Below are 11,414 nucleotides of genomic sequence, written 5' to 3' on the forward strand. Positions count from 1 at the left end.
TAGAAAGGGGCGCTTTCAAGATCAGCAGGCCTCCAGGATGGATGGAAGGGGGGGGGAGAGAGAAGGGCAGGCAGGGAGAGGGAATAGGGAAAGTCAGTCCCGTTTCCCTCGGCCACTTATGCAAACTCCTTAGAAGACGTAAAATGACGCTACCTCTGTCACCACACGCCTCCCCTCCCGCACAAAAAAACCCTTCTAGCTGTTTAGTCAAGCCAACACATGACAACAAATGTAGCCTAATAATGAAAAAAAGAACAGGAAAGAAGGGAAGGAGGACTTACTCTGGCTGGGATGTTTTGAACAGGCTGCCATCGTACCTCCGTCTGACCCCTGAACTGGCCGCTTGGTTCTGTGCTGATCGCCTGGAGTGATGACGGCACGAATGAAATAATGAAAAGTACTCCGAATAAGAAAAGCAGGTCATGTCTTGGGTGGCTTAGCAGTGGGCCTGGGGGCTGAGGAAGCCACTGGAGGAGACAGTTTCCAATGGACCTGCAGCCCCCTCTGGGTCTTTAAACAAAGGCAGGCTTGTCCTGGCTCAGCTGCTCTCTCGGTTCTGGATTATTTTTGGCCTTCAGAGGAAGTGTCAGGGGATTTGAATGACCATATAAGACAACAGGGGAGATGAATCCCTCCATCCCCACACAGCAGGCAGAGAAAGGGTTTGAGGGCCTTCTTCCCTTCAGGGAGAAGGGTGGCTGGATAGTTTTTGTTGTGAAACAGCTGTGGGCATGAAAGCTTCGCAAGAACCTTTCAAATCAAGGCCAAGAAGAGATCGCTGGGGTTGCCAGGTCCAAACAAGATGGCTTGCTATATCTTTCAGAAGTGCATTGAAGACAGAATTTCACCAGATGCATAAGTGTGTGAAGTGAGCTTCATAGCTGAGCAGGGATTTGAACCCTAGACTCCCAAGGCCCAGTCCAACACTCTAACCACTACCCCACACCAGCTGTGACCATTGCACCATGCTGTGGCAGATTTCCTATCACAGATCTACAGTGAAGGGAGAGGTTTCCCTTGGAGCTCTGTTTTAAAAAGCCTTTTTAAAACTGGTTTTCCTTTCCAATCATATAAAAGGCAAGACATAATCAACAGAGGAACAGGAATATTAAAAATATAACTTAATAAAATAGGAAACAGAGTGGGAGGCACTAGTTACCCTTTTCCTGGGCCATTAGATAAAAACATCAGACAAGAGAAAAGATGAAAGAGAGTTTGTGCCCTCCCCCAAAAACTTGTAATACATGATCTTAATATGGTCTGATGAAGTCTTTCCTTTAAGAAGGAGGGGTAAATGCATATTGCTTTGAATTTATTGGATCTTAGCATAACATTGATCTCTATCAGCATAATATATTATGAATATGTCAAGCACTTCCTAAGCCATATGCAACTCAAGAATGGTCTTGCATTGAACTTTGCAAATCTGGAAAACAGAGTACCCCCCCCCCCTCCCCACAACTGCTCAAATGACTTTGCTATACTTTCCTGGGTCATGCTGCTCCTAATTTTGCAACTGCCAAGTCAGCTAATTTTAAAATAATCATGTTTACTGTGGTCAGTGGGGATTTCCCCAAAGGGTGATTTCATACATCTATGTAATTGCTACTATTAGCCAGTCATCTGACCCAGTTTGTAAACTAACACGGTGAAGTAACACATAAACATAAGGTATTGCACAAGGTTACAGATGCTTCAGGTTACAGGCGCTTCAGGTTACAGACTCCGCTAACCCAGAAATAGTACCTCGGGTTAAGAACTTTGCTTCAGGATGAGAACAGAAATCGTGCGGCGGCAGCGGGAGGCCCCATTACCTAAAGTGGTACCTCAGGTTAAGACAGGGGCGGAGCAAGCAGGGGGCGGGGGGGGCCCTGCCCGGGGCACCGCCCTGGAGGGGGTGTCACTCGGGGCTGTGCCCCTGCCCCTCACCTCTGCATGGCAGCCTCGGGGGGGGGGGGAAGCTACAGGCATGCCAGCCGAGCGATTGGGCGTCACGCGGGTGCCTGCTGGAGGGGGGGGTGGCACACGATCGGCACCTGAGCCTGGACGCTCCGTTTAGGCTCCGTTTAGAAGTCACAGGGTGGGCGCAATCTCCCTCTCCCAAACCGCGCCAGTGGGCTATCTACCTGGAGCCTGGACGCTCTGTTTAGGCTCCGTTTTGAAGTCACAGGGGTGTGTGATCCCCCTCTACGTAGCGACGCATGCATCATTACATAGTGACGCCGCGCCCCCCGGCAGCATGGCAATTTGCCGCCCCGGATGTCACAGCGCCTCGCTATGCCCCTGGGTTAAGAACAGTTTCAGGTTAAGAACAGACCTCCAGAAGGAATTAAGTTCTTAACCCGAGGTACCACTGTAACACTTTTAAGTGGTACTGACATAAGGGTGTTCAGACACACGTGGAAAAAACTATTCTCAAATGTGACATTTTCTGTTATTTCTCACCCAAAGTTTAATCAAGAGGACAGGACTGGGTCCAAATGTTAGTTTCACTGGGGAAAAGTTATATCAATGAATAATTTCATCTTAACCAGTAGCTGCTGCTGTATGCTCAATGCATACATGTAAGCTCTAGTTGCACTTTCCTTTTACTCTGTAATGCTAAGATGAATAAGTTCTACTGCATACATCTAAGCTCCAACTGAATCGTCTCAGGCTGCAATTTGTGATTCCATTCTGAAGGAAAAGCAGCTATGGAGGGCTTCAATCTGGATCATGCTTGAAAGTGTGATCCAGACTGCAGGTTCATGCACTGCTTTTCCTTGAAAATAAAGCGGCACTCTAAAAGCACACTTTAAAAAATTGTGTTTAATGTAATGTGTTTTAGTCCTGTGTATTCAGTCAAATATTTTTTTTGCCAGAAAATTCAAGTAACAATTTCAGGGCTTGGCAGCTAATCAATATTTCACTTGACCCCAAAATCTGACATTTAAAACATCACCACCACATTTCTGCCCTTCTCTTCCTCCAAGGATTTCAGACAAATATAAGACATATCCTGCTGCATCAGAAAAATGCTCCATCTAGTCTAGCATCCTATTTTCAATGGCCTGTAGAAAACCCGCAAGTAGGAGATTAGCAGAAGAACCCTCTCCCCTTCTGTGGTTTCCAGCAACTGATATTCAGAAGCATTATTGCTTCCAACTGTGGAGGCAGAGAATAACCATTGTGGTTAGTATAGCCTTTGATATCATTATCCTCCATAAATTTATCTAATACTCTTTCAAGGCCGTCCAAGTTGGCGGCCATCACTTCTTGCAGGAGCGAATTCCATAGTTTAACTTTTTCGGACCATAAAACGCACCTCCCCCCCCCCTAAAATGGAAATGAAAAAGTGGAGCGAAGGCAGCAGCTTTCACACTGACCGCTCCTCGACAAAGGCGGCAGGGGAGGAGCTGGGGGGAGAGGAACGAGCAGCTCTTCCTCCTCGGAAGCCGCCGCCCGCCGCTCGCAAAAGCGGAGTGCACTGGCAGCAGCTTCCGAGGAGGAAGAGCTTCTTGTTCCTCTGTCCCCCACAGCCACCAGTGCGCTCCGCTTTTGTGAGCAGCAGGCGGCGGGGGCAGGGGGGGCAGGAGAGGAACAAGCAGCTCTTCATCTGAAGCCGCCCGACGCCGCTCGCAAAAGTGGAGCGCGCTGGCAGTGGCTTCCGAGGAGGAAGAGCTGCTCGTTCCTCTCTCCCCCACTGCCGCCAGCACGCTCCGCTTTTGCAGCAGCGGCAGGAGGGTCAGACAGGTTTGCCCCTGGAGAGCCAGCAGCGGCATCAGTGCGCTCATTTCGGGGCTCTGGTGCTGCCACTCTCCCAAGAGTAGGGGGCAGACGGGCTTGCCCCTGGAGAGCCGGCAGCTCCTCACCCTTTGCCGTTGCTGTCAGCAAAGGGGGAGAGGGAGGAGTGGACAGCACGAAAAGAACCGCTTTCCCGCTGCCCGCTCCTTCCCCTTCCCCGACAGCAGTAAGGGGGAGGCAGCAGCAGCCCGAAATCGGGCTGGTGCTGCCTCTGCAGCCAGCAGCTGAGGCTTGAGAGAAGCAGCCAAAATGGTGCTGCTGCTGCTGCTGTTGCTGCCGCCTCCCAGCCTTTTAGAGAAGGAAAACCAGTAAAATATTTTTTCTTGTTTTCCTCCTCTAAAAACTAGGTGCATGATATGGTCTGGTGCGTGTTATGGTCCGTAAAATACGGGTAGGTACTGTGTGAAATACTTTCTTTTGCCTGTTCTGAATTTTCCAGCTTCGCTGGATATGTCCCTGAGTCCTTGTGTTTTGCAAGAGAGAGAAAACCTGTTTCCCTACCAACTTCCTCCAGATGCATCGTTGTATAAACTTCTATGGTGTCCCCTGTTACTCCCCTTTCATCATAGGGGACTTGCTCCATCCCCTTGATAATTTTGGTTCTCCTTTTCTGGAACTTTCCCAACAATAGAATATGCTTTCTGGGGACATTGCGAGGTGTCTTTCTGGACTATCTCCAGCCCGGTTACTAGTCAGGGTAGGACATCGTAGCCCCAGAGCGGCAACCATATCAGGCAACAGAGCCAGAATTATCATCTAACCCAGCTATAACAGAGTAATCACAGAAGCATTAACACAAATGTTTAGGACTGGGCTGCAGAACATGCAGTGAATTTACAGTAGGAAGGGGTGGGGTGTTTTATGTTTGCTTTCTTACCTTTGCCAAGGGTAAAGGTAGAAATTCTGACAGTAAGGGTCGTTGTGGGTCGGCATGGTTGTCTTCTGTGTAGCTGTTTGCTCTGCAGGGTCTTCCGTCAGGCTTTGCTCGATAGCTAACTGAATGAGCTCATCTTCACTCATACTGCTATAGAGGCTGTAGTCCTCATGTCCTATAGCTCCCGTCTGCGAATTCCTGGCCACCGTGACCTGTGTCGCCATCTTCCGCTTCCCTGTTAAGTCGGGAAGAGATGGCTCCAAACACCTGGAATGCACAGAAATGAGACTTAGGCTGTGTCTAGATGGGGGCGGCTTTATCTTGCAAACAGGCCGTGTAGATCTGATATTCCTGTGTGCATGACTGGCAGGCAATCGATCGCACACTCCCTTTCTTTTTCCAGTCGTGGTCGCCTATTGAAGTTCTACTACTTGCCCTCACACTCCCAGCTACAAAAGGACTCCTGTGGCAGTGCCTAGAGGGTGGGGCTGGACTCATTTGGAACAAACTCTTGGGGAAGTGAGGGGTTGTTCTGCTTTTGCTTCCCTGTTCCAAGTGTCTAATGTGTTTAAAATGTCCTTAAGCATTTTAAGTTTTTTCTTCTTCTTTTCCCTTTTTGCTTTGTTGGGGGTGGGTGGTGGGTGGGATGGATATCTGGTTGGGGATTAATTTTATTATAACCGTTCTGCTTTTGTTTTTGTTCTGCTATTGGTTGTTGTATAGTTTGTGTTTTGTTTTTAAGGGGCAGGATCAGGGCTGCCTGGGAGTGGGCCCCAGCCAACAGAATGGCTGGGGCAAGTTCCACAAGGGGGGATGCACTGGGACATCCAATCTCAGTGATCATGGGCAGGAGGAGGAGTTATGCTAAGACCAGACCATGTCATTACTGAGGAGGCAGGCTTAGTCATTGTTTGAAGACTTTCCCTGCTTCCGGGTCCGGCCTTGACCGGATGGATACTGGAATCAACAAGGGAAACCCACATGACCTGAAGGTGTTGCTGTGCAATGCTAGGTCAATGATTCATAAGACCACTGTCATCCATGACTTGATCGTGGATGGAGGACTTGACCTGGCATGTGTAACAGAGACTTGGTTGGATGAAGCAGATGGGCCTGTCTCAGCTGCTACTTGTCCACCAGGTTTCTCTTACGCACAGCAACCCAGGTCATGTGGGTGGGGAGGGGGTTGCAGTAATTTCTAGGAAGTCACTAGCTTGCATCAGGCGTCCTACTGGGAAGACCTAGTTCTCTGAGTGCATGTTCTGGAAGTTGGGCAATAGGGAAGTACAGGATTCCTTTTGGTGTACCGACCTCCCCGCTGCACCAAGGATTCCCTGCCTGAGCTGCTTCAGGTCATGGAGACACCTAGTTTGGTTGTCCTAGGGCAGGCATGGCCAACAGGTAGATCGGGATCTACCGGTAGATCCCCAGGACGTTTCTGGTAGATCCCGGGTAGATTGTGGGTTCCTTAGTGATCGCCAGCCTAAAAGAAAAGAAAGAGCTCTCCCCCTAAAAAAACCCCCTCAGTAACTCTTGTCTCTCCCCCACAAAAAAGCTCAATAACCGTGAGCAATTGCAGGGAGAGCTCCTTCCCTCTTCCCAATACTGAGCTTACCAGTATGTGTTAGTGCGTTGCACAGAATGGCTGGATTGCTCCCTGTCCCTCTTGCCTGCCTAGAGCTCCCCGGCTCCTCCTCCCTCATGCCGGCAGAGAGGGAGGTGTGTGTGTGAGTTTGCGTGCGTGGGAGGAAAGCGGGAGCCGCGACTCACAGAGGGATTTCCCCCCTGTCCCTGTCCCTGGAGCCAGAGAGAGAGAGAGAGAGGTGGATGGGTTGCCCTAGCTGAGGGGGTGGGAGAGAGAGAGAGAGAGGAGAGAGAGAGAGAGAGAGAGAGAGAGAGAGAGAGAGAGAGAGAGAGAGAGAGAGAGAGAGAGAGAGAGAGATGGATGAGTGCCCCTAGCTGAGGGGGTGGGGGGGGGAGAAAGAGAAAGAGAGGGGGGGAGGTGGATGAGTGCCCCAAGCTGAGGGGGTGGGAGAGAAAGAAATAGAGGTGGATGGGTGCCCCTAGCTGAGGGGGTGGGGGGGAGAGAGAGAGAGAGAGAGAGAGAGAGAGAGAGAGAGAGAGAGAGAGAGAGAGAGAGAGAGAACAACGTTCAAACATGACAGATGAGCACCTTAAGGATTCCCTGAAGCTGGCCCTGACACAGTACCTGTCTGATATTGAACAGTTGGTTACCAAAATGGTGATGCAGGTGTCACACTAACAATGGATGAAGGCATGTATTTTTTCAGAAATCTTGATAGGTAGGTTAATGGAGTTGGTAAAGGAGTTTGTGCGGCGTACAGTTTTGTGAGTGTTACCAAATCTGGTCACCCCCCTTTCCTTCTCCCTAAAAAAAAGCTCAACAACTTTGAGCCGAATCCCCCAAAATGGGGGTAGATCACCGCCAGATTTTGATTCTGAAAGTAGATCACAGTCTCTTGGGAGTTAGCCACCCCTGTCCTAGGGGATTTTAACATCCATGCCGACACCACCTTACAAGGGGCTGCTCGGGACTTCGTGGAAAGCATGGCCTCTATATAGTTTGGGTAGTTCTGTCCCTATAATTCCCTTTCATTTTCCATTCCGGGCATCCACACAGGTACAATAAGTTTGCAAGAGCACAAGAGCAAAGGTTATAAAAATTGTCCACAAGGGAGGAAATGGAGGGTTGTGCTGGCTGCTTTCCTTCAACGTAACCCCACTTTCCACACGCACACGGAAGTCTGTTCATATATAAATTGGAGTTGGAGAGGTGACACCTTATAGAATCACATTGTAGAGTTGGAAGGGACCCTGTGGGTCATCTAGCTCAACCCCCTGCAATGCAGAAATATGCAGTTGTCCCATGTGGGGATCGAACATGCAACCTTGGTGTTATGAGTACCACGCTCTGACCAACTGAGGTTTAAAAAAGCAGCCTTTCAAAGAGCACCTCTCCTTCGTGTTCGCTCACAAAGCTTTGCCATTTTGCGCAATTTTCTTTCTGCCCTCACTTCTAGTAGCAAAACCAAACTGAGAGTGAGGTGGGATACTTTTTTATCATGGAAAGCTGATTATTCCCAGTAGTTGGTGTTAAGTTTCAGGCCCCTATATGCTTTTTTGCAAAACCAAAAAGAGACTCTTGCTAGAGTTGTCACATACCAGCTTTCCCCTCCTCCTACCTCCCAGGTCCTCCTTTCCTGAGTTGTGTCACCCTTTAAAAATACTCCAGTAGAGATCAGGTTGCAACTTGACATTTGCCAAGTATTTCATATGACACATAAAGGAAAATAAACAGCTCACAGGAGGTCACTGTGTGAGGAGGAGCATTGCAGGGAAGAACATTTCCTTCAGGAGGGCACAGCGTGAATCGCAATTGGTGTTTGTGACAGTACTAAGACAATTGTCTGGATATACTGGAAGAGGGTTCAAAGTTCTGTACACACACACACACACACACACACACACACACACACCATGGCAGCCATTTTGTTTTCTAAGCTTCTGAGGTTAATATACTGACTGTTCACAATGAGGTAAAGCTGAACTCACGCTGAATTTTTAATTCAACTCCCGTTGCCTGTCTAAATTTCACCCTCTCTGCTCTTAGCATATAAGCCAGCTAACCAGTTTGATACAAACTGGTCACTGGCACACAGACAGAAAGAAGTGATTGCTAGAAACAGTTCCAACATAGTATTCTACCAGGAGGGTCTTGCCTTCCACCTGACGGCCATTTCACACATTACCCTGAGGGAAACCTGAGTATACCCAAGAGAGAGCTGCCACCATCATGGTTCCCCTGTGGAGTGTATGCATATGGCACACGCATCTGCCACATTGGACACTTTTTTCAAAGAGGGCCAGATTTGATGAAGTGATGGGCCGTGGGGGCCCACCAAAGGGCCAACCACAGTTGTTGACCTTTTTTTAGGATTGAAGTTGTTGAAGCTTTTGGGGGGATTTTTACCCCAGGAAATAAACTGCCACAGGGGCCGGATTAAACCGACCGGCCGGCCGGATTAGGCCCCCGAAACGGACTTGGGACATGCCTTCACTGTAAGGCAACCCCAAGGTAAACATTGGTGTAACAACTTCAGGGAAGTTTGCCAGGGCTGCATTTTCACACTTGCATTTGCCTATCTTTGAACACATATCTAGACATCCCCAATCCCATGTCTTGCTGTGGAACAGAAGAGAGAGGAATCAATCAAATTATTGGGATTTGCTTCCTCAACTCAGCTACCTGCCTCACGGCCATGTGTTAAGTGCCAAGCCTTACTGGTGTTTCTATCAGCTGTAGGGTTGCCATATGTCCGGGATTTCCTGGAAATGTCCTGCTTTTGGGGGGGGGGACAACACAGCACCCCCAATTGGGAGGATTTTTGCATTTTGGATTTAATGTCTGGCTTTGCGGTTTTTATTTTATTGATTGTGTTGTTGTTTTTTTAAAAAAATGTTTTTGGTTTTAAAAATATTTTTTGTGGGGCACACACATGCTCAGAAGGCGCTGTGCCCCATAAAAAGAAAGCGCACTTCGGGTGTCCTGGAGCAGCCTGTCGGGGGTCGTGCTAGGTCTGGTGTTGTTCCTGGCTGCCACCAGGCCTTGCACGACTTTCCCAGGGCCATGTTAGGCCTCGTGGTGCTCCCAGCGGCCACCAGGCCTTGCTACTCCCCAGGGCTACTCAGCCTCCCATCAAGAGCAGGTGGCTGAAGACAACAAAAGTAAGAGAGGGGAGGGAAGAAATGGGGGGAGCAGGCGGACAAAGAACGGGTTAGCGGCAGGGAGGGGGCGAGCGAGGGAGATGTGAGATGGCAGGGTGCACCAGTAGCGGGGTGTGTGTGTGTGTCTGGGTTCTTGATCACCAGAATATGGCAACCCTAACCTGGTGATCTTTATCAGACTTCCCCAACCTGGTGCCCTCAGGATGTTTTGGACTCTCCTAATCTCTGCCCATTGGCCAGGCTTGCTAGGGCTGATGGGGGTTGTAGTCCAAAACATCTAGAGGGCACACACACACCGCTATCAGCACAAAATCTCACGAGAACACGGTGCCCAAAATAACCACTGTGCGCTCGCAGAGCGGAAACGATGGCCCTTTCTTCTGGGACGCTTGCAGGGTTTGTGTTCATTTCAACCAAAGGATTAAATGTGCAAATATATTTACAATAATAAAATGCACACGCATTCCTTTCAGAGGCAGGGGGTTCAGATTGGCCACCTTTAAATTCTATCTCCTTGCCCTGTTGTTGTTGTTGTTTGAATGTTTTTCTTGGTTTAGCTCACCAGCTGCTTTTGTACAGTGGGAATCTTCTGGTTTGTTCACCACAATTGCCTGTTGTAAGATCTGTAAGTTTCCAGCCACCCGAATCCTAAAAATGTAAGATGGAACGTGCAGACCTTGAGAGCTAATATTTTTAGATCAGCTACATAGGATGTAGGTCAGGCAAATATATTTTTGCCGCAATGATTACTGCAATCTGCTAAAGCACGGGGAACTAAGTTTCCAGATGATGAAACATTTCTGAGTAAATGAATCCCGCCAGTCCCCAGCTGCCGGGATACATCAAACTGTTTATGAAGTTGCCTTGGCACATCTTGGACGCCAACAACAACAGTTGCCAACCACATGCTTATATGGGAACCCACAAGCAAGATGTGAGCACAGAAGCACTCACTCCTCCTGCAGTTTCCAGAAACTGGTATTCAGGAGCATAATGCCTCCAACTGTGAAGAGCAAAGCCATCATCGCTAAGAGCCATTGATAGTCATTTCCTCCATGACTTTGTCTAATCCAAAGTTGATAGCCATCACTGCCTCCTGTGGAAGCAAGTTCCGTCGTTTAACTATGTGCTGCACAAAAAACTGCTTTCTTTCATCTGTCCTGAATCTTCCAACATTCAACATTCATACCACTTGGTATGAATCATCACAATTGTTGTATCATCACAATTGTTCATCATCACAATTGTTGTATCTTGCCATAGCCATGGAAATAATAGAAACAATCTGGATGAAATAAATGGTAACTTAAGATGGATTTAGCATTTCCCTGTAGGGTCTGTTGAAAGATCAGGCACTACAGACATTCAGATTCCTCTTTTAATATCAATTACTTCTGCATATAATATTTCAGAAGTAAAGAAATCAAAACATTCCTTTTGAATGGATGCATATGCAGTGGTGGAGGAGTGTATAAATTACATATTTACATTTTAGTGAACCACTTAGGATGCAAAGTAAATTCTGTTTAAAAAGTCCTTTGTCTTCCAAGATTTCCCATAGTTAATTTAATGCATTCCTACACTTGGAGAAAGGAACGGTTATGCACATTGTAAACAAATTACAGGTTCTGCACCCAACCAATACATTCAAAGCATGCATAACTGCATTACCTTATAGCTTCTGTAGCTAACAAAGTTTACCCCGAAGTAATTTTGCTTGGTGAACTCTTAATTCAGAAAATCCCCTTTCGGGTGCATCTCTCTCCCATCTCTGTGTGTTGATAAACTGCAGAGCAGCTCTGAACTCTCTCCCTCTTTGAAGTGCGGAGTTTATTTCTGGATCACCCCATGATCGACGATTACAAGCCAAAATATAAGTTGCTCTGAATCTCAGATTTCCTGTGTGAAGTCTGTGGCAAAGCGACTTGTTCCCCTCTCAAGTTTTCTCCCTGCAGCATTATAATCTGTAGAACTTCGCTTTCTGCAACATCCCTTCCCGAAATGACATAAG

The 11,414-nt window shown here is 48.0% G+C and overlaps 1 protein-coding gene across 3 annotated transcripts in view; it reads right to left on the reverse strand.

The window, feature by feature from the left end:
* ASB2 (ankyrin repeat and SOCS box containing 2) overlaps positions 1-11,193 on the reverse strand; it is a 30,388-nt gene extending 19,195 nt beyond the window's left edge. For 2 of the 3 annotated variants that reach the window (XM_035106907.3, XM_035106887.3), the window contains exons 1-3: positions 11,075-11,193; positions 4,661-4,924; positions 282-362 (exon numbers count right to left, since the gene is read on the reverse strand). In XM_035106907.3, the coding sequence (XP_034962798.3) occupies positions 282-362; positions 4,661-4,881 (302 nt within the window). In that variant the 5' untranslated portion in view covers positions 4,882-4,924; positions 11,075-11,193. Of the gene's footprint in view, positions 1-281; positions 363-4,660; positions 4,925-9,965; positions 10,052-11,074 lie in introns of all 3 variants that reach the window. The other variant, XM_035106896.3, reaches the window with a different exon arrangement.
* Positions 11,194-11,414: the final 221 nt, after the last annotated feature.

Source organism: Zootoca vivipara, chromosome 1, assembly GCF_965207765.1.
Source record: "Zootoca vivipara chromosome 1, rZooViv2.hap1.1, whole genome shotgun sequence".
Classification (NCBI taxonomy): Eukaryota; Metazoa; Chordata; class Lepidosauria; order Squamata; family Lacertidae; genus Zootoca; species Zootoca vivipara.